Raw genomic sequence first — 22,623 nt, 5'->3', positions numbered from 1 at the left:
TCATGGAGAGATTGTTCTTAGCTGATGATAAGCCAAGCATTAGAAATGCCAAGTCTCCCAGCAGACAGTTAAAAGATAAATTTCTTAAGAAGAAAATATCAAAGAATCCTGCTCATCATGCTGATGATGTGATGAACAGAGCACACCCATGCCTTTGGAAGTCAGCCACATGGAATAAAGCCTAGCAGGTCACCTCTCAGGCAGCTCTTTGGCACCCAGATACATCACATCCATCCTCTCACCTGTTTCATGCCATCTGTCCAGCTGTGTGCCTGCAGAGATGTCTCAATGGAGGGGAGTGTGTCGCCCCCAGCGCCTGCCAGTGCCCCGGAGGATGGGTGGGAACACTGTGCCAGACCCGTGAGTGCTCCCCTGATTCCTGCAGCTTTGTAAAAACCACCTCAGATTTCTGCACATTGCATGTTCTCCTGTGTGTATGTTGTGTCAGGTTTGTGCCTGAACTCAATCATCTTAAAGGTCTTTTCCAAGCTAAAAGATTCCATGATTCTATTACATGTAAAAGTCAACCATAATATGATTAGCACCTAAATTCTTCCTCTTATTTGTCAGAATTGTCCTATGCTGCCAGTAAAACTGGTACTTTCAAAGACATTTCTATACTCAGCAGAAGAGGCCTGACTCATCTTTTTTCTCACATGGATGCTGACATCAACCTGTCAGACAAAATAAGTACTTTTCAAATTAAATCATTTTAAATACAAGGTAAAAAGAAGAGGTCAAGGAGAAAAGGAAATGGAGTACCCATTCTCTATACCCAAGTGGCATTAAGCACAGAAATTCTGTGTGTCTGCTGACCTGAGAGCCTGACCCTGTAAATTCTACTTGTTCAGACTGACCAAGGTGGCTGGAAGTATTTGCATTGGGGGGGTTGTAAGACCTGGAATTGGAAGAGATCTGTTATTGCCAATTACATCCAGGGTCACTTCAGTTTGTGTCTGCCATTAGCTTTACAGCAAAAGGGTATGAGGAAAATATCAAAGCATTATGCCCTGTAAAGGGCATTATCTCCTTTATCTTCCTTTCCCTCACGCTCACAGAGCATAATTACTTATGGAAATCTTCTGTCAGCTAACTCCCAATGGCTGTGTAATTGTTTCTTTGTGCCAGCTGTCTTCTAGTTCAAACATGGGAATGTTTAAAGTTATTGATGGCATATTCTTGACTCAGTTTATAAAATAAATAAACAAATCATGCTTGCTCCTGTGAAAGGCAATTAACAATTTCTGCTGTCCTATGCAGGCACACAAGCCAGGTAATTTTTTATAGATTTATCTAACGTTTGAAACTTTGCTCCAAATCCCTTCATTTGCTAGTCATTCTGGTTTTACTACTTCTTCCCATAGTGGGAGGTTAAATATCTTTTTTTTTTTTTGTCCAAAAGGGTCTGGCTGAAACTCTCAAGTCCCACAGCAACCCCAAATTTCTGGTTTTTTAAAGAGAAGGAGAAAAGACTATTGTCAGAGAGCAGATGTTGAGGTCTTACAATGTTGCTCCAGGGTATTCACAGCGAGGCAGGGGCGAAGCAGGGGTACAGGATCATCCTCACAGATGTTAGGTGTGAAGTGTAACTCTGAAAGCAAGTCATGTTTCATGTTTTAATGGGAGGCTATTCCCTCAAACCCTGGACTCAATGGAACAAATGCATTTATCTGTCTAAACATGAGAAGCCTCCTGATTGCCTCCCTTGCTCATCTTCTCCTCAGCTCTGGCAGAGGCTGCAGCAGCACAGAGGGCTGAATCCAACCCCTGGTCACTGTTTTTGCTGCTCTTGTACTGCTTTGGCCTCTGTCCCATCTCTCAGCAGCACAGGGACAGTGGGCCAAACCCACAGGCTCTGCCAGAACCCGTCAGCTTCTGGCAAGGAGCTCTTTGGTTCATCACTCCGCTCCCCTGTGCAAAACTGCTTTGTCACATTTAAGCTCCTGAGGTTTCCCTGAGCTCAGCACCCCTGTCTTTCTTGGATGTGTATTCCCAAATTCTGTGTTCCACCATGGCATTAGCAAGGCTGAATTTAACCTAGATTTGCACCACTTTAACCACAGACTTTGGCTATTAAACTCAACAACAGAGCAAAACATTCACATTGTAAGATAAGAAAGTAGTAGCTGCCACATTATATGAAAATATTATTTCATATTTATTTATTCTATAACTTAAATTAAATCAAAAGTACAGTTTTTATACTATATTTGAATATTTTGATTCATAATATGTATTAATTCTATGTTTTATATGATTAATCTCAATTGTTTTCCGTTTTGTTAATATCAATAGTTTCCATTTCATAATGCAAATATTCCATCTCACTCTACAAGTAACAGAGGATAGGTTTTTTCAACAATCACTCTGTAATCCAGAATCCATTAGGGCAGGATTGTTTCTTGGAGGCTTTTTCAAGGGTAGGAGATGATTAGATAATCCCAGCTTTATTCTTTGTTTTCAGCCTGTGAATTCACTTGCCTGCCCTTGGTGGTGATGGAAATGCAGATACAGGCTTTATCTACACCCTGAACCTCATTTTTTCCTCCCTGACTTCTTAACACATTGAGGAGGGTGAGTAAACCACAGGATACACAGAGACTTCCACTACTATTTTCTGGACATTTCCCAGATGGAATAGATTGTTGAGGTCCTTTATACTGAGATAGCCAGAGTAGGTCCTTGAGCCAACGAAAGGGACAATGGACAAATACTAAGAAATCATCTTGGACATCTAGTTTTTGATTTATCTTTCATAAGAATCCCAGATCACCTCCATCTGTTCAGTTTCTAACTCAAAAGGCCTGAACCCACATGAACCATTCAAGAAGATGTTTGGAGGCAGCAGCTGCCACAATAATTTCCCTCTAAACACTTTCTTTCTTCAGCCTTCTACTAAAACAAAAAAAAAGGTTAAACATTCTCTGCTCTTAGGTCTCTAAAAATTTAACTATTTACAACCTTAAATACTGATGTCTCAGATTTTCTTGTCACCTTTCACCAGGAACAAAGACACAGATCTCTATCACAAGTGATAGCCCAAAAGGCTTCAACCCTTCAGCAGACAAACCCACTGACAGTATCCTAGAACAGATTTTCCATTCTACTGCAATGAAGATTGGCAAGGATTGGCAATTGACAATGATTGGCAATTGGCAGAATAATTTTATGTCTAAAATATTTTGAAAATGCCTCAGAGAGCCAGAATGGGCCGTAATATCAGAGGTAACAAGGAGCTTATAACTAATTTGGAGCATTTTGGAGATGCAATCACACAGGCAAAAATTCTGCCTCTTTTGCAATGATGCACAATGAAATTGCATGTCCATGTCATGCAGTGAATTATGATTTCTTAATGCTAAAATCAGTCAAACTCACAATGACATTCCAGAGGATCTGTGCAGGAAAGTTTATTTACAGTTTCACCAGTCCCTGGCTGCAACTAGAGAACTTGGCAAGAGCAAAAGAGACTTTCCATAGATATTGATAATGGATAAAACACAATAGTCCTCCTTTATCAGACTGCAAATAAAGAGGTCAGTCAAAAGAGTAGTTTTCTTCCCCACTCATCTGTAACTGAACAGAATGGCTTCTGAAAGAGAATCAATAAAATAGGTCATTTGTCCCAACAAATAAGGTGTATGGGGGAATACACACGTTATCCTTGATAAATACCTGTGACTTTGAGGGGCATAGTTTAAGGAATAATGGACAATTTTCAGACTGTACTGCAAATGTAGGGAAATAACCTTTTGGAGGAACAGGTTAAAAAAACTAATTTGAAATATTCAACGTGTCTCAACTATAGAAAAGAGTAACTTTAGAGATGAGGCTTCTTCCATTAGACGCTTTTTTGTCTTACCGTTTTTAGCTTCTATGGCTGCAAAAATATCCAAAAACTTACCTTTCTTAAAAGAAAGAAATGGTATCCCAGGGTCGCCATGGTTTCCCATCACTGATTTCATTCCTATTCCATATTAGATGCCAGTTTAAAGATCCATTCCTGTGGCTTCCCCTTGCCTCCTGTGCTGCTGACTCACATCTCTCTTTTTCTTGGGCTCAGAAAGAAACATTGGGCCAAAGAAATGAACACGTGGCAGCAGAACCTGATCGCCCTGACAGAGACACCCAAAACACATCTCAGTAAAGTCAGAAGGCTTCTGGCCAGGGGTACAGGTCTGTTGTTTAAGGCTCTGAATGCAGGATCAAGGTATAATTCTAACAATTAATTATAAAGTATAAGAAGGTTATAGTTGTGAAGGATGTTCATCATTAAAATTCATGCTGCTGTCTTCTGTTCTAATATTATTGAACCCATACTGGCTCCTCATTGCCCTTCAGAATAACTTCTCTTTATTTGCATGTTATAAGTGTCAAGCTTATGGCCTTATAATTTCCTCAGTATTCTTCCCATTCTCTCTCTCTGCCTTGAACAACACCGTAGGCAGGATTTCTTCAAGCTTTCCTCTGTAACCCTTCCAAACCTTAGAAAAAACAAATAATTTTGAAAAGAATGTCGTTCGCATGCAAATTATAGCTCTGTTCTTTTAACATGCAGGGATAAAACTCTTTCTGTAATTGGCATTTATTGATTATAATTTTAACATAAGCTTAGCTTGTTAAATGACTTTGCTGGATCTGTACAGGATAATGCATACATAGCTGGTGTAACTTTTAGTGTTTAGTGGCTTAGCATCCCTTGTAAATACATTTATGAAATATTCATTTGAATTTCAGCTCTGTTATTATCCTCTGTGATGTCAATTCCAATTTTCCTCTAAAATGTTTTTAACTTTTCCCCTAACTGAGCTCTTGTTTTTCTGAGTACTACAGAAAGAAGCTGGGGGGGTGAACAGGGAGAGATAGACAGGAAGAAAAAGATGAAAAAAGGAGGAAATATTTTCCCTTTTTAAAATTTATTTTCACACGCTGAGAATCAGGGAAACCACAGGCAGGAAAAAAAATCCTAGTACCTCACCTAATGCCCATGTGTACCAGAGCACCCCCAGATGCTATAGGGATCCACAGAAAATCCACTTCTCCCTGCATTACCTCTTCCTATTTTATCTGCTACCAAGATGAAAGGAAAATCAGCTTCCATTTTTCTCCAGCCCATATTCATATCAAACAAATAATAGAAATAGACACAATTCTTTCTCTAATGATATTATCACACACAGGTCTCTCTCTTCCTGCTTACCACATAGATGAACACAACTTCCTTGGGCACAAGGAGCCTTTTCTGCTGACAATGCAATCCTACTTGGGAAATGGTTTTGTTTCAGTGAGCCAAACTCTTAAGTATTTTCCAATTGTAAATCTGTCCTTTCAAGGTTCATGAAGGAGCTGGAGTAGCACTCCAGAGATTATAAACTCCCTGTTCTAACCTGAATGTGATTTCACTCCTCTGCCCCCTCCACACCCAGAATTCAAACTTGCCCCCTGCCCTCTCAGAAAAAGGAGAAATTCTGAGGTTTGCAGTTCACTATTCTGTATCTAAAGGAGATTTTTGCAACAGACACCCAACAAAACCAAGTTTCCTCCTTAAAATTTGCTTCAAGAAAACAGCACTTTTGCCTTTTTCAAAGTGGCAGGAATACATCAACAAGCTCATAGACCAGGAAGGCAAGTTCCTAGCTCCAGGTCACTGGAGTCCTAGAGCACACAGCCACTGACACAGCTGGCTTGTCCCAGAGGAGCACCTGCAGGTCACCAGCACATGCAGGTCTGTGTGTGTTCTTATTCTGGACATGCTCTTGGGCAGTGCTTTTGACACAGCATGAGCTCTCACTACCTGATCACACAAACACTCTTTTGCCAAGTTACAGTCTCTCTTCTTTAAGATGTGTAGAGTGGCAGCAAGCCTGGTTCTTTGCCTCTCTGCCCCATAGCTGTGAAGTTTGTTAAGATATTTAGATTTTAATATTCCTCACACTGTCAAAACCTCAGCCTCCTCACTGGTATAATAACCTGACAGAACAAACCCAATACAAATTCCAGGTCATTCCATGATGCCAAGGTCATTATAACAATTATTATAACTCTGAGGATCACTTTTGGACTGCTTAGGATCCCACAATGTGTTTCCTAAAAAACTTTGCCCTGGTCTATCTCTGAGACTTCAGATCTCAACACAAAGATGCTGCACAAGCTTAAATCTGAGTTAGAATGAGAAAGTGCAACAAACTGAAATTATGGAATTTGACCCTTCAGCCCCTTAACTTTTTAAAGTTGATCTTCTGTAGGAAAAAGAAAAAAAAATCTCATAGGAATACAGCAAATTCATTTAAATCTGATAGAACATCCTGCTGCATCATGAAGGAGATTGGTCACAGACATGTGTCTACTTTATTTTCAGCTCTGTCTTAATGGGGCATGGTTGGCAGCTTCCTGTACTCCTCTGCCACATAAGAAAATGTAAGAAAGCACTTGTTGAGTCATATCTGACCAGTTTTTAAGGCATTTAGTTTGACTGCCTGAAACTAGGATACAATATTCTGGCAATATTTATAGAAGGTTTGGCTCATGAGATCTAATTAAAATACTGTGATGTGTGTTCTTCTTGAATTGGTGCCCTCTGAATTGGCTGTTCTTTTTCCTCTATGCCAAAACAATGTCATAACAATGGAAATTGCTAATGAGGATGAAAAACCAGTTGAAATTTGACTAATTGCTTTTTTCTCTCTTAAAAAATAATAGAACACGGATTCATTCTTTTATTAACAGAATATCTTCAAATTGATGGGCCTTTATAAATGCTCTAGTGGTGCTCTAGATAAAACATTTCTGTTTTTCTTTTTTTACCTTGGGATAAGTAGTTCATTACTAATTCTCTATGACCATGAAATCACATGTTCTTATTTGGTTTCCAGAGGTGTAAATTGTGAAGTTCACCAAATTCTCCCATTTATTTATTGTGATAGCATCGCCTTTGGGAGTACATATTTAACATATTCTTTCATCTCAGCTCGAGGTCAGCTCTTTTAACAGCTGCTATTTATTTTAATTGGAACAAAAGACAATCAATTTTGGCATAAATCTTGCCCAACCATCAATGCCCAGAATATATCCTGACTTTCAAAATTAGGCCTTGTACTGATCCATTTCCAGCTGAGCCAAGGTCATTACTTGTCTTTCCCCCATCATTGGGAACAAAAGGAAAAAATAAAAATTGTAAACATAAGAGACACAGAGGCATGAGAAGCCCGTGACAAACCATCTTTAACTCTCAATATTTCTAAATATTCATATCCTGACTATGAGACTTAGACTAAGTGCATTTCTAAAGAACTTTATCTCTCATTTGTAGCACTTTGTCCGCAAAACTGTCAATTTGGGAGCATCAGACCAAATGTCTGTGCTTGCAGAAGTGGCTGTGCTGGTTCAGCATGGGAGAAGAAGGTAAGACCCAAACCCACTGATCCTTGTGGTAACAACAAAAATAACCAGATGTAACTGAAATAGTTTACAGGTAAATTAATAAAGCCTTGTTAACCCTATGGAAGATAAGGTCATAGAATATTTGAAAGGAAGTTGAATGACTGCTCAGCTGCAAACTAGGCCAGTATTCGAGTTCTAGATAAGTTTTTCCCCCTTTTTTATGCCTTACCTTCAATCAGACATGTCTGACTACCAGAATGGTTTGCAAGGCTGTTGCACATCTGGCAGCTGGGTCTGACCATCCCACTTGTAGGTCCTCGAGTGCGGTTCATGCCCTGCATCACCACTAAGACAAAACAGTTTGGGTTTTTTTCAGCCACAGTCATTTCCCATACCACAAACACAATTCCTGTGAGATGTCCTGGCTGGTCCAATCTCCAGCTCTCAAAACAGGAGGCTGCCCCATCATTTACCTGTACTGGAAGGCCAGGGGCAAAAATCAATTTTCATTTCAATTGTATTACATATTAAGCGAAAGCATGAAACTCTATTCAGATAGTCACTTAATTTTGTTAATGATAATTAGAATTTAATATCACAATTAAACTTCTGCATAGATTTTTTTAACAAGTACATTCTCCTACTGAACTACAGCTCCTACATCAATACTGAAATCATCTGATGTAGATAAGATGAGTAAGTGATGTAATTTTCTATACATAAAAAAAACTATTTAACAGGTTTGCCATAGCCCAGCAGAGTAAGGTGCACATTCTCTCATTAACAGAAGAAATCTAAATAAAGGCAGGGATATGACAAGATAAACTGGAATTTCCATTTAGGAGACTTCCCTTGCTAGGTCAAGAGTTGACCTTGTGAATCCATCAAACCAAGATTAGTATGACTGCTTTAAAGACTTATTCTAATTGTGAATGTGCAAAGTATGATATTTGTCATTTCACAAATGAAGTGGAAGTCTATTACACTTAGAAGAAAATACTAAACAATAATATTTAAAAAAAAAAATCAAGCTTCCTTTTCCACATGAATAAACTATTACACACTAAATCAGTCCTGACAGAAAAAGAAAGTAGAAAAAGACTTTGCAAACTATGTATGTCCAAAATGCCAAGTCACCAGTGACACGTACAAACACACGTGTCTCTCTAGCAATGATCTCACAATTCTCACAGTTTTTAAGACTGTTTGAAGCACTCTTCAGTTTCAGAGCTTATTCTGCAGAAATCCTGATTGGCTGCTCTGATATGGACATTTATTGCTCTGATGTGAAGAAACTGTTCTGAATAAAAGGGACTTAACAGGTTTCCTTCAATCTGTGAGCCTTGCTGAAAGCTAAATTCAGTTAGTAATTAAATTACAGATTTCATTGTGTCTAATATAAATTACATGGCTTATGTTACATGAAAGCAAATGAGCTACTCCTCCAAAAAGTCAAAACTATGAGAGATATGGAAATGAAATCTAACTTGTTAGCATGGATTATTATAAATTGTACACATACCCACATTTCTGTAAAAAACTTGGGATGACAAGCCTCCCAAAAGTTCATTTATCAAACTGGATTGGGTGCAATGAACAATCTGTATAAGCTTTAATCAACTTCTCAAGCCTGTCAGTCATGGAAACCTCACAGTTTATCAGAGTCATTGTTCAAGTATTTAACTACATTATTGGAGCACAGTTTTGACTTTTCCTAACACTGAACACAAAGTCTGCTGTGAGTAAAATTGATACTTCTTGGTGCCTCCTTGGTGAACACAGGGGAAATTTAGCTCAGGTCTCTCAGTGGCAGCATTCCCATGTCTGAAGGAAATTGAGACTCTGCTGCCTGATTTCATCCCATTTTTCTGAGCCAAGACAACCCTGTTCTCTGTCCAAACTCCACTTTCCCCATGTCCTCCCTGGCGTGCTGTGGCTGAGTCCAGCCCCCAGCAGCTGCCTCCCCAATGGCTCCTGTCTCGGATTAATACATTTAAACAAAGAGATTTACATTTTTCTGCCGCAACCCTGCCCAAGTCCTGTCTTTCTCACAGCCCTGACACCTTATCACTTCTTTCCCTTCCCATGTGGCATTGGTGTGGTTGATTTTTCCTCTGAAAGCACCAACTTTATCCTCTTTACTTAATTTTGTCTTATGGATTTCAAGCTGTTTCACCCATTTATCAAAAATATTTTTAATTCTAAGCCTACTTGCACTGCCTCTGAGTGTGACATTGTTCAAGAATGTGACATCTCATTGCCTGAGACATTAAGGAAACTGGCGAACAGCAGAAAAATCTGGACCTACAGACTATTGATAAAATTATTCCTTGATAATATTTTCTCAAACAGACCTTGCTCCTGACTGATTTATTATGAATCATACTTACTGTTATGACTGAGTCATATCCGAAGTCTCCCTAAAGTGAAAAACATCTGTTCTTGTGGGCAGAGTGACTTCCTCCCTCACTAGGCTTGAGGAGCTTATAAATTGTTTGTTTAAAAATTTATGTTAGCATCTCCCCAGATACCAGCTTAGCCTGAATCTTTGGCTGTCATTCCCTTGTTTTTTTATTTCTTTTTTCCTCATCTAAAGACATGTACTGTGCCTATTGGGACTATTTATACCCTTTGGGAGTTCTCAAAGCAAATCACTGCTGGTTTAGAAACTGCATCTTTAAATCTGCTGGGGTAACTCAGAGGATCTCTTGACCTGGAAAAGCTGCTTCATGTAAAGAACCTCTTATTTGCTGAGATGTTCCATATGGGGGGTTAGTACACAGCAGAGAGCGTGCCATAAATGCAAATTCCAGTTATTGCCCAGCCATTTAACCTTGTAAACAGACCTTAAATCTGACTTTTCTGAATCAAAATACTCAATTCCTTCCCTATTCTCCCTTGCATTCATGTTCCCTTGCTAATTCTGATCATGTCAAACCTTTTGTTATGTTTAACCTTTCTGTGAAGAGTGAAGAAGAAGCACTGAGCACATCAGCCTTGCCTGTGTCACCTGCAACCTCTCCTCCCTGCTGGATTTACCACTGCATTTTGCTATGGGAGTTAGAACTCAGGCTTTGCTCTGTTTCTGTTATGAATGTTCGAATAATGGGAACAATACAATAAATTTCTCAAAAAAGCCTGGATTAAATTGAAGAGGAGCAGCCTCTTCCCTCCCTTCAGCAGCAGCTGACAAGGGATGCTCTAGGTGACTGCACCTGAACTTAACTGGGGAAAAGACTGCAAGGTAATTGCTTCTTATCTAGTTTAGGACACTGATTTCCTCCTTTAAACTTAATTTTTGGTCTTCAACTTATTCTCATAAAATTACAGTGAAACATTCATTTTCAGCATCTTTTTGCAGAGTACAGACTGAAAACACTAAGGAAATAGAATCATGGACTCACAGAATGGTTCAGCTTGGAAGGGACCTTAAAGATCACCTAGTTCCATCCTCCTTGTCCTTTATTTTTCTTTTCTTTGCACCAAGCATCTGCAGGGCAAGAATTATTTACTGTGGAAATACTGAAAATGTCACAAATCCAGTCAAATTGTCTGATGTGAATAAAAGCAGAGAGCTGGGGAAAAAAAAAATAAAAAGGCCTCACTGAAGAACTCTTTTTTCCCACAAAGTTAATAGTGCCTGGAGTCTGGTTTTGCCAGTATATTGGCAAAAAAACTGGATGGCACCTATTTGTTTAATCAAGTTATTCCCCATTCTCAACTGTAATCTTTAGCATTGTTCCCATTCGTGCAGTTAAGATTCCTGGAGGAACAATATACATTTCCCTAAATTATTCTTCATCTACAGCCTATTTCTCACATTTATATTGCCAATTGATTTGCAATTCATTTTGTGACATTTTTGGTTTACTTTGTTTTGGACTTCTGCTAAACAAAGCTTGCCAACAGCATTCCTCAGAAGGCTAATGAACTTGCTAGAATAGCAATCACTCTCTTAGAAACCTTGTGCGTATTTTTAATTTGTATTGACTCTGAGAGATCCAGATAATTTAGCAAGCTCCATGGCAGACATGAAGACAAATGCTCGTGCTGACTTTTACATTCAAACCTGCCATTAGAGCACATTTGTTCAGGACTGCAAGGGGTGACCCAAACAAAACAGACTAAACAAACCTCATTTCCAAGGGAAGTTAAAAACTTTGGCATTAGTCCCAACAGAGACAATCTCTGCATCACTTGTACAACAGGGAATTTTGTGGGAAGTTGAAATTGATATTGTATCTGTTGTCCTAACTGATACCATCACGCTTTCCTTGTTGCTTTTGCCTTCCTAAATGGATTAAAGTAATAGCATTAATTAAGCCAACAGAACTAATTTAAGCTAAACAATGTTATCTAGTTAGATATAAATGGTACATAATACTACATTACAAGCTATCGTGATGGTGTATTTCCCCAATAAGAGTTTAAATATTAATGTGCTAAACTTGTCTGTCTCTTGAATATTTATTCTAAGGCAGAAAAGTACTGAGAACTATAGCTTGTTGCAGAAAACAATAATTAAGAAAAGGTAAATATTACAGAAGTTATCTTTAACTCTGGAATTTACCAGTGAATGGAACAGTAACTGGCCATCTATTCCCCAGGAATGAACCCAGTGAGCACCTCCCAGAGATTAAACACACTATTGATTTCAGTACAGCCTGAAAATACACAGTGCCTTTAATAAACTATTTCTCATATTAAGGCAATCCTTTGCTACAGCTAGTGACCTTCACATCCCTATTACTTAGTTCATTTATACATTAAGAGACATTAAACCACAAATCAAGGGTGCTCAAGTTATCCAAGCCGCATTCAGCATCAGTCAATGTACAGGTCAGTCATCTGTGGAGTTTTCTGAAAATACAGCTTGTGCCTTTGTAAATTATTTGACAAGTAAATGGAGGTAATAGGAGATTAGAAAAGGAAAGTCAAATACAAGCAGTATTGAGCTGCACACACCTGCTGGTCAGACTATTTGTGAATATATACACATATATTTTTATATACATATATAAACTTACACATAAAAATATGCACACCTAAAATCCAGACAGACACTTCAGTATAAATGTGTATATACATACATGGAAATATGTAATATGATACAGACATGCACATAAATTTTTATTTGACCTCAATAAACATATATCTCTCTTCCAGATATTACATAATTTTTTTCTTCTCAAATCCTAATTTTAACTAAATCTGCCTAAATCCCAGTAGGCACTCATATGAGTATTTTAATATAAAATAAATGTGCATATATATTTATATAAATATAAAATAAATGTTCACAAATAGTGCCTGGATACCTCACTATCCAAAAGTAAGGAAGGGTATTTTAGAGTCAAACTGGGAAGAAAAATTTGGATACATGATGCTAATATCAAGGTTAACCTGTCATATCAAATCAAGATATATCAAGATTAAGAAACACCTTTCTTCTTGTCCTGAATAATAAAATAACATCAACCTCTTTACGTGCTTTGTAATAGAAATTTCAATAAAAATGCCCTTCAGAATGGGTTGTTAAATGTATATGCTAGCATAAAATAAAGCTTTTCATATCATCTATTATCTTGCTTTGGAATAAAGCAAACTTGCTTGTGTATTTAAAATGGGATGATATTCATGGACAACTTCTGCTGGATGAAAATGGGATAAGTGCCCTGGAACGCTTTCAGGCAGATTGTTGGAAGTCAACAATCTCCATGCGTTATACAGAAGTGGCAGAGTGATTTTTTCTTTTTTTTTAAGGTGAACCTGCTTTAGATGAAAGAAATTGAATTCCAACTCCATAACTGTCAAGCGGCACCGCAAATAATAGAGCCTAAGCGGAATCATTGCAGCAATATTGCTATTTTCCTGTTGGGGCGATGGAGCAGAAACCAGCCTCAGCTCGTGACAGCACTTTACCTGCACGCTTTGGGAACAGTTCCATTCATCATTCCACTGCTTAAGCCCTTTCAAAAGCATGTTCTTCATTCCCAGGTTAATAAAACCTTTGGTTAGCTAAGTGAAAAGTATAGGGAGGAAAAAAAAAAAAACAAAAAAAAAAAGGGGGACCGTGGTTTTGCCAGATTACATAAATTCCAAAGGAAATACTACAATAAATCATTTGAGCACTTGCATGTAATATTTCTTACATGACGCCCCATGCTTGAGGCTGTTTCTTCTGTTGTCCCATAAGCAGCTGAATCCTCATTTCTTTTTTGCAGCTCTCAATAGGATGGAGAGAACAGCAGGACAATGAAGACAATCATTTGGGTATTGATAATGTGACTGAGCACGTTTTTCATTTGGGAAGATGCAGTGTGAAGAAATTGCTAGCTCTCTCCCTTTTATCCTTATATAATCATACAGAAGAATGAAGAAAAAAGCCAAAATCATCTTTCTTTTATGTCAATAAACCAGCATTTATTTTCAAATCTGTCCATAGCAAGACTCAAATTTATGATCTGCGGCTGCAGTGACACCATCACAACTGCTCCTGACAAGATTTTACAAGGGTACAGACCATTTTACAATAAAAATCTAGTGCCATGTTATTCTGCTTTCATTAAAATTTGATGGCACAGATGAATTCCCTCTTTTTTTTATTTTTTTAATAAACATGAATGTTTATCCACAGTCCAGAGAAAAAAGAACGAATTAGATTCTGCTTTTACTGAGATATTTCAGTGACTACCAGTGATAATACCTCAATCATGTTTAACTAACACAAACCCATTGTCTTTCTGCTAAAGAGTAACTGCTAAAGCCAAATGTTTTCATTTTCTGAGTTCTTAATGTGTCAGCATTTATGTGGGGAGACATCATTGCAACACCTGGGGAAAAAAGGCTTTTCCTGGGTCAGTCAACCATTGATATGCTAAGGACACACAAAGCCCCACATAGCCAAACAGCCTAAATCCCTGGAAGCATTTTAGAAAACCATCCTTTTAGTCATACATTTGGTAAAATACTGTAAAATCTAGGTGGGCTCAGAAATTTGCAGCTTAATCTACAAAATTCAGATTTACAGAAACCTTCCATTGTCTCAGTTACCACTGGCCGTGTTTCGTCACAAGCAGAGGCACTGATGTGGAAAAATGGGAGAGAGGAGAAAGGAGTGTGAAGAAGGGAATAAAAACAACAAGTATAAGTTCAATTGAGTATAAAAGAGTCCTAAACCATCACTTTGGACAACTCAGGTTCAGAAAGGTAAATCCTAAACCTCCTGGGTATCCACCCTCTCCTTTTGTCTGTCTCACTGGAAGATTCAGGGCAAATACAGACTGAAATCTTGGATGCCTTGAGTGAGGAACACAGGAGTTTAATATTCCCTCACTCTTTCTGAAGAAATTTAGGGAAATAATGATACAAGCAAGGGTTTTTTGATTGAACCTTCAGGACTGTAACAGTAACTATGCAATATTTGATCTGACTCTTGCTGTCAATTGGTAAGAATAAACAAGCCTGACTGTGACATGCCTGAACATTTCAAATTAAGTCTTTTTAAAAATGCTTGGGAAAACTGTAGCTACTATAATTCATTGAAGCACTCAGACTTCCTTTTGCCCTAATTCTAAGAGTAGCATTTCCCCCCCACATTTAAATAATAGAGCAAATTGCTTTTAAATCTATGTATTCTGTTCTCCAATAGATGATTTTCTATTCTTTATTTCTGAAGTTTCATTTTATGCTACCAGCTGCTCCAGTGTAAAGAGTATCCCAAATGCAAAAAAATAAAAAAGCAAATTAAGCTCGACTTTTCCTGAATGTTTCCTACAAACACTTAGACAAAGGACCAGACTTCAAAAATCCTTCCTATGTTTTCTACTAATGCACACTGATCTAGACCACAATCAGCAATGTTAATATGAAGTTTTTTAGCAGTTCCTGGAAGACATTAATGCTAGAAGAGAACATTGGCACCCGATATGTATCTACAACATTAAATTTAGGGTGGCAATTACACCTTTCTTCAAGTACAGTCTCAATCAATAAAAAAGATTTCTATTACTTTGCCTCCCTGCCTACCAGAGACAATGCTAATGATCAAAACTGCTTGCCAAGATTGGAAAATCTAAAACAGCTTTCCGTGCCTTGCAGTCTCTCACTGTGTTTCTAGAAAGGACTGTTTGAGACAACCTTCACCCCCAACTATTTTTAGACAATTCAAAAATGGTTTGGGGTCACTGAGGATTGTTCATGTGTGGTTAGAAAAGAGGAGCAATTGCTAATAAATTGCAACACTCGAGCTCCAGTACCTGATGCCAAACTATGGGTGAGCTACAGTTGCTTTGGCTCACAGGCCATGTCAGTGTAACTCTCCTTTCTGAGAGGTGAATTTGACACTCTTCCTTTTCTCACTGTCACTTCAGCACTTAACTAATTTGTTTCCCTTGATTATTCAATATGCTTTGCTAAAAACTCCTTAGATGTGACAACTACTTTACTCCCTCATTGTGTTTTAAACAAGCTCTTGGATAAAAGAAAAATTATTCTTTAGAATTTCATACGTATTTTACACCTTGTTGAAAGCTACTCAATAGGGACATTTTCTCAAAAAAAAAAAAAAAAAAGGTCTTATTTTTCTAAACCTTATCTTATAAGCCACTGCTTCTGTTGTATGTCCAAAATTACAGTAAGGAGCTAAAGACAGAAGCCTTAGTAACTGCACTCTACCAAAAACTTGTACCAGCTCAGTACAGTCACCTGAAGTTATGAGTTACTTAGTTCTAACTTCTAATTGTCATTATGACTTCCAATATTCTTTGTTTGCTGAATACTTATTTCAAAATCCTATTAAACCCAGAATAAATAAGGTACAATAAATCATGATCTCTTTTTATGGGGATAGCAAACAGAGCCATTAGGCAGGAGGGGGTTTTTGCTTAATATAAACCTTTTTGAGAGCACAGTAATTGGCAGATTTAATTCACCCATGGCTTATAATATTCATTCATGTGGATGTTTAAACATTAATCACTGCCTCTATTCTTTTAGGATTTTCTTAGGGTTTGTGGCATTTTCAATCCAAAAAGTGCCCCCTACACTTTTTCTGCCTAGAAAGCAGGAGACTGAAAAATGTATAAAGTAGTTGTTTTTTTGCCACTATTAAACTTTGCGAAAAAGATGGGTCAGGTTACATGCTCCATTGAACTGAGGTATGTTTGCACATAAGTGCATCACCAGAGTACATCACCTCAAAACCTCAGCTCAAAATAGAAATTGCTTCAAAGTAAAAAAAAAAAAAAAAAAAAAAAAAAAATTAAAAAAAACTTTTAATGGAAAAAATAGCTATGTTATTCAGAATTACATAAGGGAAAATACCATTTAGTTTTAAAAGGGTTTTTTTTCTCTCATGTTATCAAGTGTCATTTAAGTTTAAAGAAGTGCATGTTCCCTCTGTAGAATAGATAAATGCAACACCTTCACTCTTTTTAAAATAAGCAGTTTTGCATCAGAAATGTCCCACTTTTGGGTGCCTACAGATCTCATTCCATGATTTATCCACAAATAATTACAACAGCAGAAGCCACCAATTCTGGCTGAGGGAGACCACTCACAGGGAGAGGAGCATGATCTGGTCTCTATGAGTATTTCATGCTCAGCCTTCCTGCCAGAAAATCCTGTTCCCCATGGATCACTGGCACAACAGCTGGGATGGGTGGAAATGAGGAAAGTTGGGGGTTCATTTCAAGCTGATGACAATTTGAGAGGATCTGCCAAGTCATATACCACATCCCAGGTGAGAAAGGCTTTGCAATACTACATATACATAAATAAAGGAACATGAAATTATGCACAGAAATATTTTCCTTTTTAATTATTTAGCTACAAAAGCTGTAGCTAATGATATGCTCTGTGGACCTTATACTACATCTTTATGCTCAATTAATTTTTTAACATTAATATCATTTGGGGAAGAAGCAGGACTTGCCAGAATATACAAAATATGAATAACAATATGTACCTCTAAGATTACTGTTTATACTTGGGCAAACTAATTCATGCTCAGGAGCTCTAGGTAGGAGCTGTCACATCCAAAATTAGTGATCTCAATTCAGAAGAAGTTGTCACTGTGCTTGAGAGCAGGAGCTCAGAGGCAGGACAGGAAGGGTTTCAGGACACAGACATTCCTCTGTCCTCTGTATTGGTGCCCATCTATTTCTGCTGGGGTTTGGGGGATTTTAGCCAGTTTTTCCCAGGAAGAGGAGCACACAGGTGCTTTGTGCAGTTCTTTTATGAAAGCTCCAGGCCCTGCACTGTCAGCAGAGGTGCAGGAGCTCCTGCAGAGGTGAAGCTGGCTCCAGCAGCACAGCCTGTGCTTGCCTTCTCTCCATGCCCACTCCCATACCCAAGAGGATGTGTTCTGTCTCTGCTCCTAAACTAAGACACAAATTGCCTTTCTTTTCTGCCTCTGCCTGAGTCCCAGGCAACTCAGTTCCAAACTGACTTCCTAGTTGACTTCTTCAGAGTTCAAACAATTACATCCTCTCTCCCTTCGCTGTGTCAGACCCAGTTCTGTTATTACTTTCCAGTGTGACAGGTAACTCCACAACTTCCCAAACTCTGCAGCTAACCTGGCTTGGAGAAGCCTCTCTATTAAAACTGGAAAGCGACTCTAAGGAAAAACCCTAGCTTGACAAACTCTCATTCTGAACCAGAAAGAACTTTTATCCTGATGATCATAATGTTGTCACATTTCTTTTGTCCTAACAATTTCTTTGCCACCTGGCTACATTACTTTTCCCTTTGTTATAGGAATAATTTCAATCTAGACACACAACTTGCTGCCATTTGTGCTGTACCAGGAAGATGGGAATATCTTGCAATGAGTTTATTAAGAGGACACAGAGACTTTTAATCAGTTTGCCTTACAGCCATGGGAAGAAAGGAACCTGCTCCTGATTTGCTCTCAAGTCTCTGCCTTTTTCCTTTCTTTTTTTTTTCCCTGAAGCAGCTTTCAGCATGCATTACCCATGACTGATTTATTAGATTGTCAGTGCTGTTAGAGTCCATGTCAGGTGTATGACAGATTTGTCATAAGGGTGCAGGAAACCCAGATCACCCTGTTCAAAAGCTGCATGCCTTCCTATACTGTGTGCCAAGCTTCTGAGAGACAACAAAGGGTTTGTCACTAACATGGATGTCTCAGAGAATGAAGATCCAAACCTTTGTGATTAACAAGCCTGTTTATTTCACCTTTTAACTAAGTCTGCTGGACTGAAATAGAATTTCAACTTGCACAAGATGAAGCAGCCCATCTGTTTAATACCACAAGCCACTATCAACCTCATACGTTCATTTGCCCTTTAATGCAGAGACCATTTCAAAATCTTTCTCCTGCCATTAAAACACTTTTAAAAGCTTATGCCCTTATAAACCAAGCAATCATTTTCCCCTTGACAGCTACGACCTGCCATCACTTTACCAGACCAAATTACTGAAGAGGATTGGAGGTTCATGAAGGCAAGAGGCAGAGATTTCCTTCAGGAGATAAAAATGACCAAAGTTCTGTTCATACACAAAAAGAAATTCAAACCTGGTTCTATTCACTATTTCTTCAAACAGAACAAAAACTATTTTTGCAACTTCTACTTGGAAACACCTGAGAATAAAGATACAAGTCCAGACATAAGAAATAAGCTAAACAAAATTGTTTTAGACTGTAGCTGGGAAGATCCATAAGGAAAACCAACAGTTGTTTAAATTATGTAAGGTTCAGGACATTATAAAATAAAAAAAAATGAAATAAGTAGGGTGCTATCTGAACAAGATGAACAGAAGAATTAACAATGTCATAAGGATATACAAATATTACAAAGCAATATTTGTATCAGAAGACTGATTTTCCTTTCATTAAAAACAACCAGAATAGGAGGACATGAATGAATTCAAAATAAACAGAGGAAAGCCAGGCCTAATCTCTCATGGTAACAAAAGTTGAAGGTGAATTTTTGGGTCACAAAGTCTGGGAAAAAGAAAAAAAAAAGAAACTGGGAAAGGTTACAGCAGCAGTTTAAAAAAGCTGGAAGTAGGTATGATCTGAATTAGAAATTACTGCATTAAAGACTATCTGGATTAGAAAAGAAAATTAAAGAATGTTTACATAAAATAGGAAGAAACTGTTCTGGGATTGAAGTCTAAACAGGAAGAATATTTATATGGGAAGAATGTTTAAAGTGTGTCTTATAAAGATGATGGACAGTTCCCTTTTTATGAGGAGTTGTGTGGAAAAGGCAGGAGGTGATGAGTACAAGTAAATCCTGGGAGATTCTCATTAGAGATATGAGGAAATATTTTCACAATGAAAACAATCATGTGTTTGAATAATATCAGGTAAGTGGTGGATTCCCTAATATTGGACACTTTTAAGATTCAGCTGGACATGGTGCATCATGTTATATGGAACACTGCTCAAAAGTCACAACTCTTTCAAAGTCCATGATTGGTTTAAGGCCACAGAGAACCACAAAAAAAAGCTAGAACTCAGACAAATCAAAATCAAGGCAAATGTTTCCAAGGCCTGGCTGCCACTGCTTAGTACACAGTCCAACCGCAACAGACTTTAAAAAGCACATTTTAAACACATTTTAATAGCTAAGTTATAGCATGAACCTAAATGCACTTGTACACTCATCCCAGTTAATTAGCAATCTGCAAACTAATAAATATTCCATAGTCAAGGGAAAAATTGTCCCTGTGCTTAAAAAGAAAAGTTTTGTGCAAGCAGCCCGACATCTCAAAGCGCTTCCAGTGTTTATGTGGTGTTTTGTGTCCATGAAAAGAAGTCTTAGTCTTAGTCTGCAATTTTAATGCTGTACTGAGAGTAAAGTTCTGCAAGCTGTTACTGCCTGAGTGCTGGAGAGTGCTTTGCCTGGATGCTCTAGGCTAAGTCCTGTCCTTGGGTGCAAGGGCACAGCAAAATGCATCTGTGTACTTGAGGGCTAAATTTAGATGAAGGAGAAAAGGCCACAGGAGAGAGAGTTTCACTTTGGATCATTTCATGCTTGGATTTGTAGTCAGGAGCTTTAAATTTTCCTGGTTAAGAGAGGGCACCTGAAAATACATTTGGTTTTATCCAAGTTAGGGGTGCTCACAGATTTGTAATACCCTGCTGAAGTAGCTCTTACCTGATCATAGGTTGTATAAAATTAATAGCAGAATCGAGGGGGAAGGACTTAAACCAGCAGCAAAACAATTTAGGCATGAGTTTAGACAGTTTTCTGGCTAATTTTGAGGTTGAGCTCACAGCCCTTATACAAACAAAGCTCCCTGTAGTTCCTCCACAAGCTTTCCAGCACCACTTTATCTCTGCTGGATTTCCAGCTACAGATTCTCTTGCCCCAGGAAGAATCTGCAGAATTCTCTCTTTGTCCCTCATTTACGGTGGATCACATCAAGCAAACATTCAATTTGCATGCACTGACCTACCCAAAAACCATCCCCATTTCCTCCTCAGGCTCCCTCAGGAGAGAACACACAGGGAACAAGAACTATCCCATGTCCCAGCTCAAGAGCTGCAGTGAACTAACAAGGAAGTCACAAAAAATAATTTCTTTGATTTCAAAATGTTATCTATAAAGAACTGAAAACACACAGAACTAAAATCTGGAGAAAAGAGCTTGTAACTAAGTTCTAGGCTGTAACAGCAAAAAAAAAAAAAGCCTGAAATTATTTGCAAATTAGAAAGATATCTAGCAGGCACTGGGATTTGAAGCCATTCCTCAGTGTATCTTTATTGAAAAGCATATTGTCATTGTTTAATATGCCATACAAACTAATCAGGGATTACTTTACGTTAACAAAATTACAGCAAGAGTTACCAAAGACAAAAGCTAAAACATTATTAAATAATACACTTCCATTAAAAATTATAAAATGATTGTTTGCTTCTCTTTGATAGAAGTAACTACTAGGGAACACAAATCCAAGTGGACATTTATTGAGCACAATGCACTCAGTTTTTAATTAGTAGTTTATAGGTAAAATAATGTATAACTCAAAGAGACAGAATCAGACCAAGTTAGATTTCCAAAAAATTAATTTAATATTCCTGTGTCTCATCATTATTTTATAAAATTACCATGAAGACAATGAAAATTTACATTTTATCTTTCCAATCAGGTGAACAATTTCTAGTGAAGAAAATATGCCTGCTCAAAGCACCAAAACTTTGAATGGACTTAGATCACAGCATATAATGAAAAGGGGGGGGGGGGGGGGGGGAAATTACATAATTTGTCTTCAAAATGAGGAAAAAATAAAAAATTTTTTTTCAGCTAATCTGAGGTCTCAAAATGTAAAGCCTTATACTTGGGTAAAATGATCCGTTTCCTATTTACATATTATCAAATACAAAATTTTGTTATTTCCCTGCTTTTATAAACTGTTCATATAAGCAGAAAAAAAGCTAAAAGTTTTGTTTTGAGCTGAAGAAGGGATTAACAGTTACAATCAGAGTTTACCAGTAGTTTATAATGAAGAGAGGAATTATATCTGACAAATCTTTTAGGTTGGCACCAGACACAGCCAGTGGAACCTCGCTGGCAAAATGTGCCCACACGGGTGCTGTGAAGCACCTGTAGCTCCTCAGGTTTGCTCCCTCCTGTCCCCACTGCAAACACAGCTGGGCCAGGTTTCCTCAGCTGACTCAAGAAAAGAATTCTGGCACAGCTGCAAAAGGCATTGAAGCCCAGGCACGCACAGCTTTCCACAGAAGACAATTTGTTTGACATGAATTCTTCTTAAGAAACTCATTTTGACTATTATTCATGTTGTTGTTAGTGTGCCCTCTGTACATAAAGAGACAAAGACCTCACCATCAACCTGCTCCTCTTTTTTCCCTTCCTTTCTTTAAGTAGCTCCCACTGTAACTCAAAGCCCTAGAGACAGAAAATATTCCTTACTCCTTATCTTTAGTTTCAAAATAGAAGTATGATGGATATTCTGACAGAAATGAGAATAGACATTAGTCAATAATAATCCTGTGTTCTCAAATAACTTAAGGCACTAGTGCAGCTTCACTCATTCAGCAACACAAAATATTATTTATTGGCTGTTAAAGAAAAATATGGTAGCTCTTGATGGCAAATTCATCCTCATTTTTAAACATCTGTTATCAGTGTTCAGAAGGAAGCTGTAAGCATAGCTTTTAAAATAGTCCTGCAAAGACATTAACTCTGAAAAATTGAAGGAGAAACTGATGGAATTAGGTTTGGCCCCATATTGACAGTCAGAGAGTCA

General features: G+C 37.9%; 1 protein-coding gene across 1 annotated transcript in view; it reads left to right on the top strand.

Annotated features, from left to right (window-relative positions):
- Nucleotides 1–22,623, top strand: part of LOC128810364 (von Willebrand factor D and EGF domain-containing protein-like) — a 229,814-nt gene that overhangs the window by 158,142 nt on the left and 49,049 nt on the right. Inside the window, exons 27-28 of the mRNA XM_053983162.1 lie at nt 265–360; nt 7,310–7,429. Coding sequence (XP_053839137.1) covers nt 265–360; nt 7,310–7,429 — 216 coding nt within the window. The remainder of the gene's footprint in view (nt 1–264; nt 361–7,309; nt 7,430–22,623) is intronic.

This window comes from Vidua macroura, chromosome 7 (assembly GCF_024509145.1).
Source record: "Vidua macroura isolate BioBank_ID:100142 chromosome 7, ASM2450914v1, whole genome shotgun sequence".
Taxonomy (NCBI): Eukaryota; Metazoa; Chordata; class Aves; order Passeriformes; family Viduidae; genus Vidua; species Vidua macroura.
The sequence above is the reverse complement of the archived record's forward strand: the minus strand, read 5'-3'. Positions and strand labels throughout refer to the sequence as shown.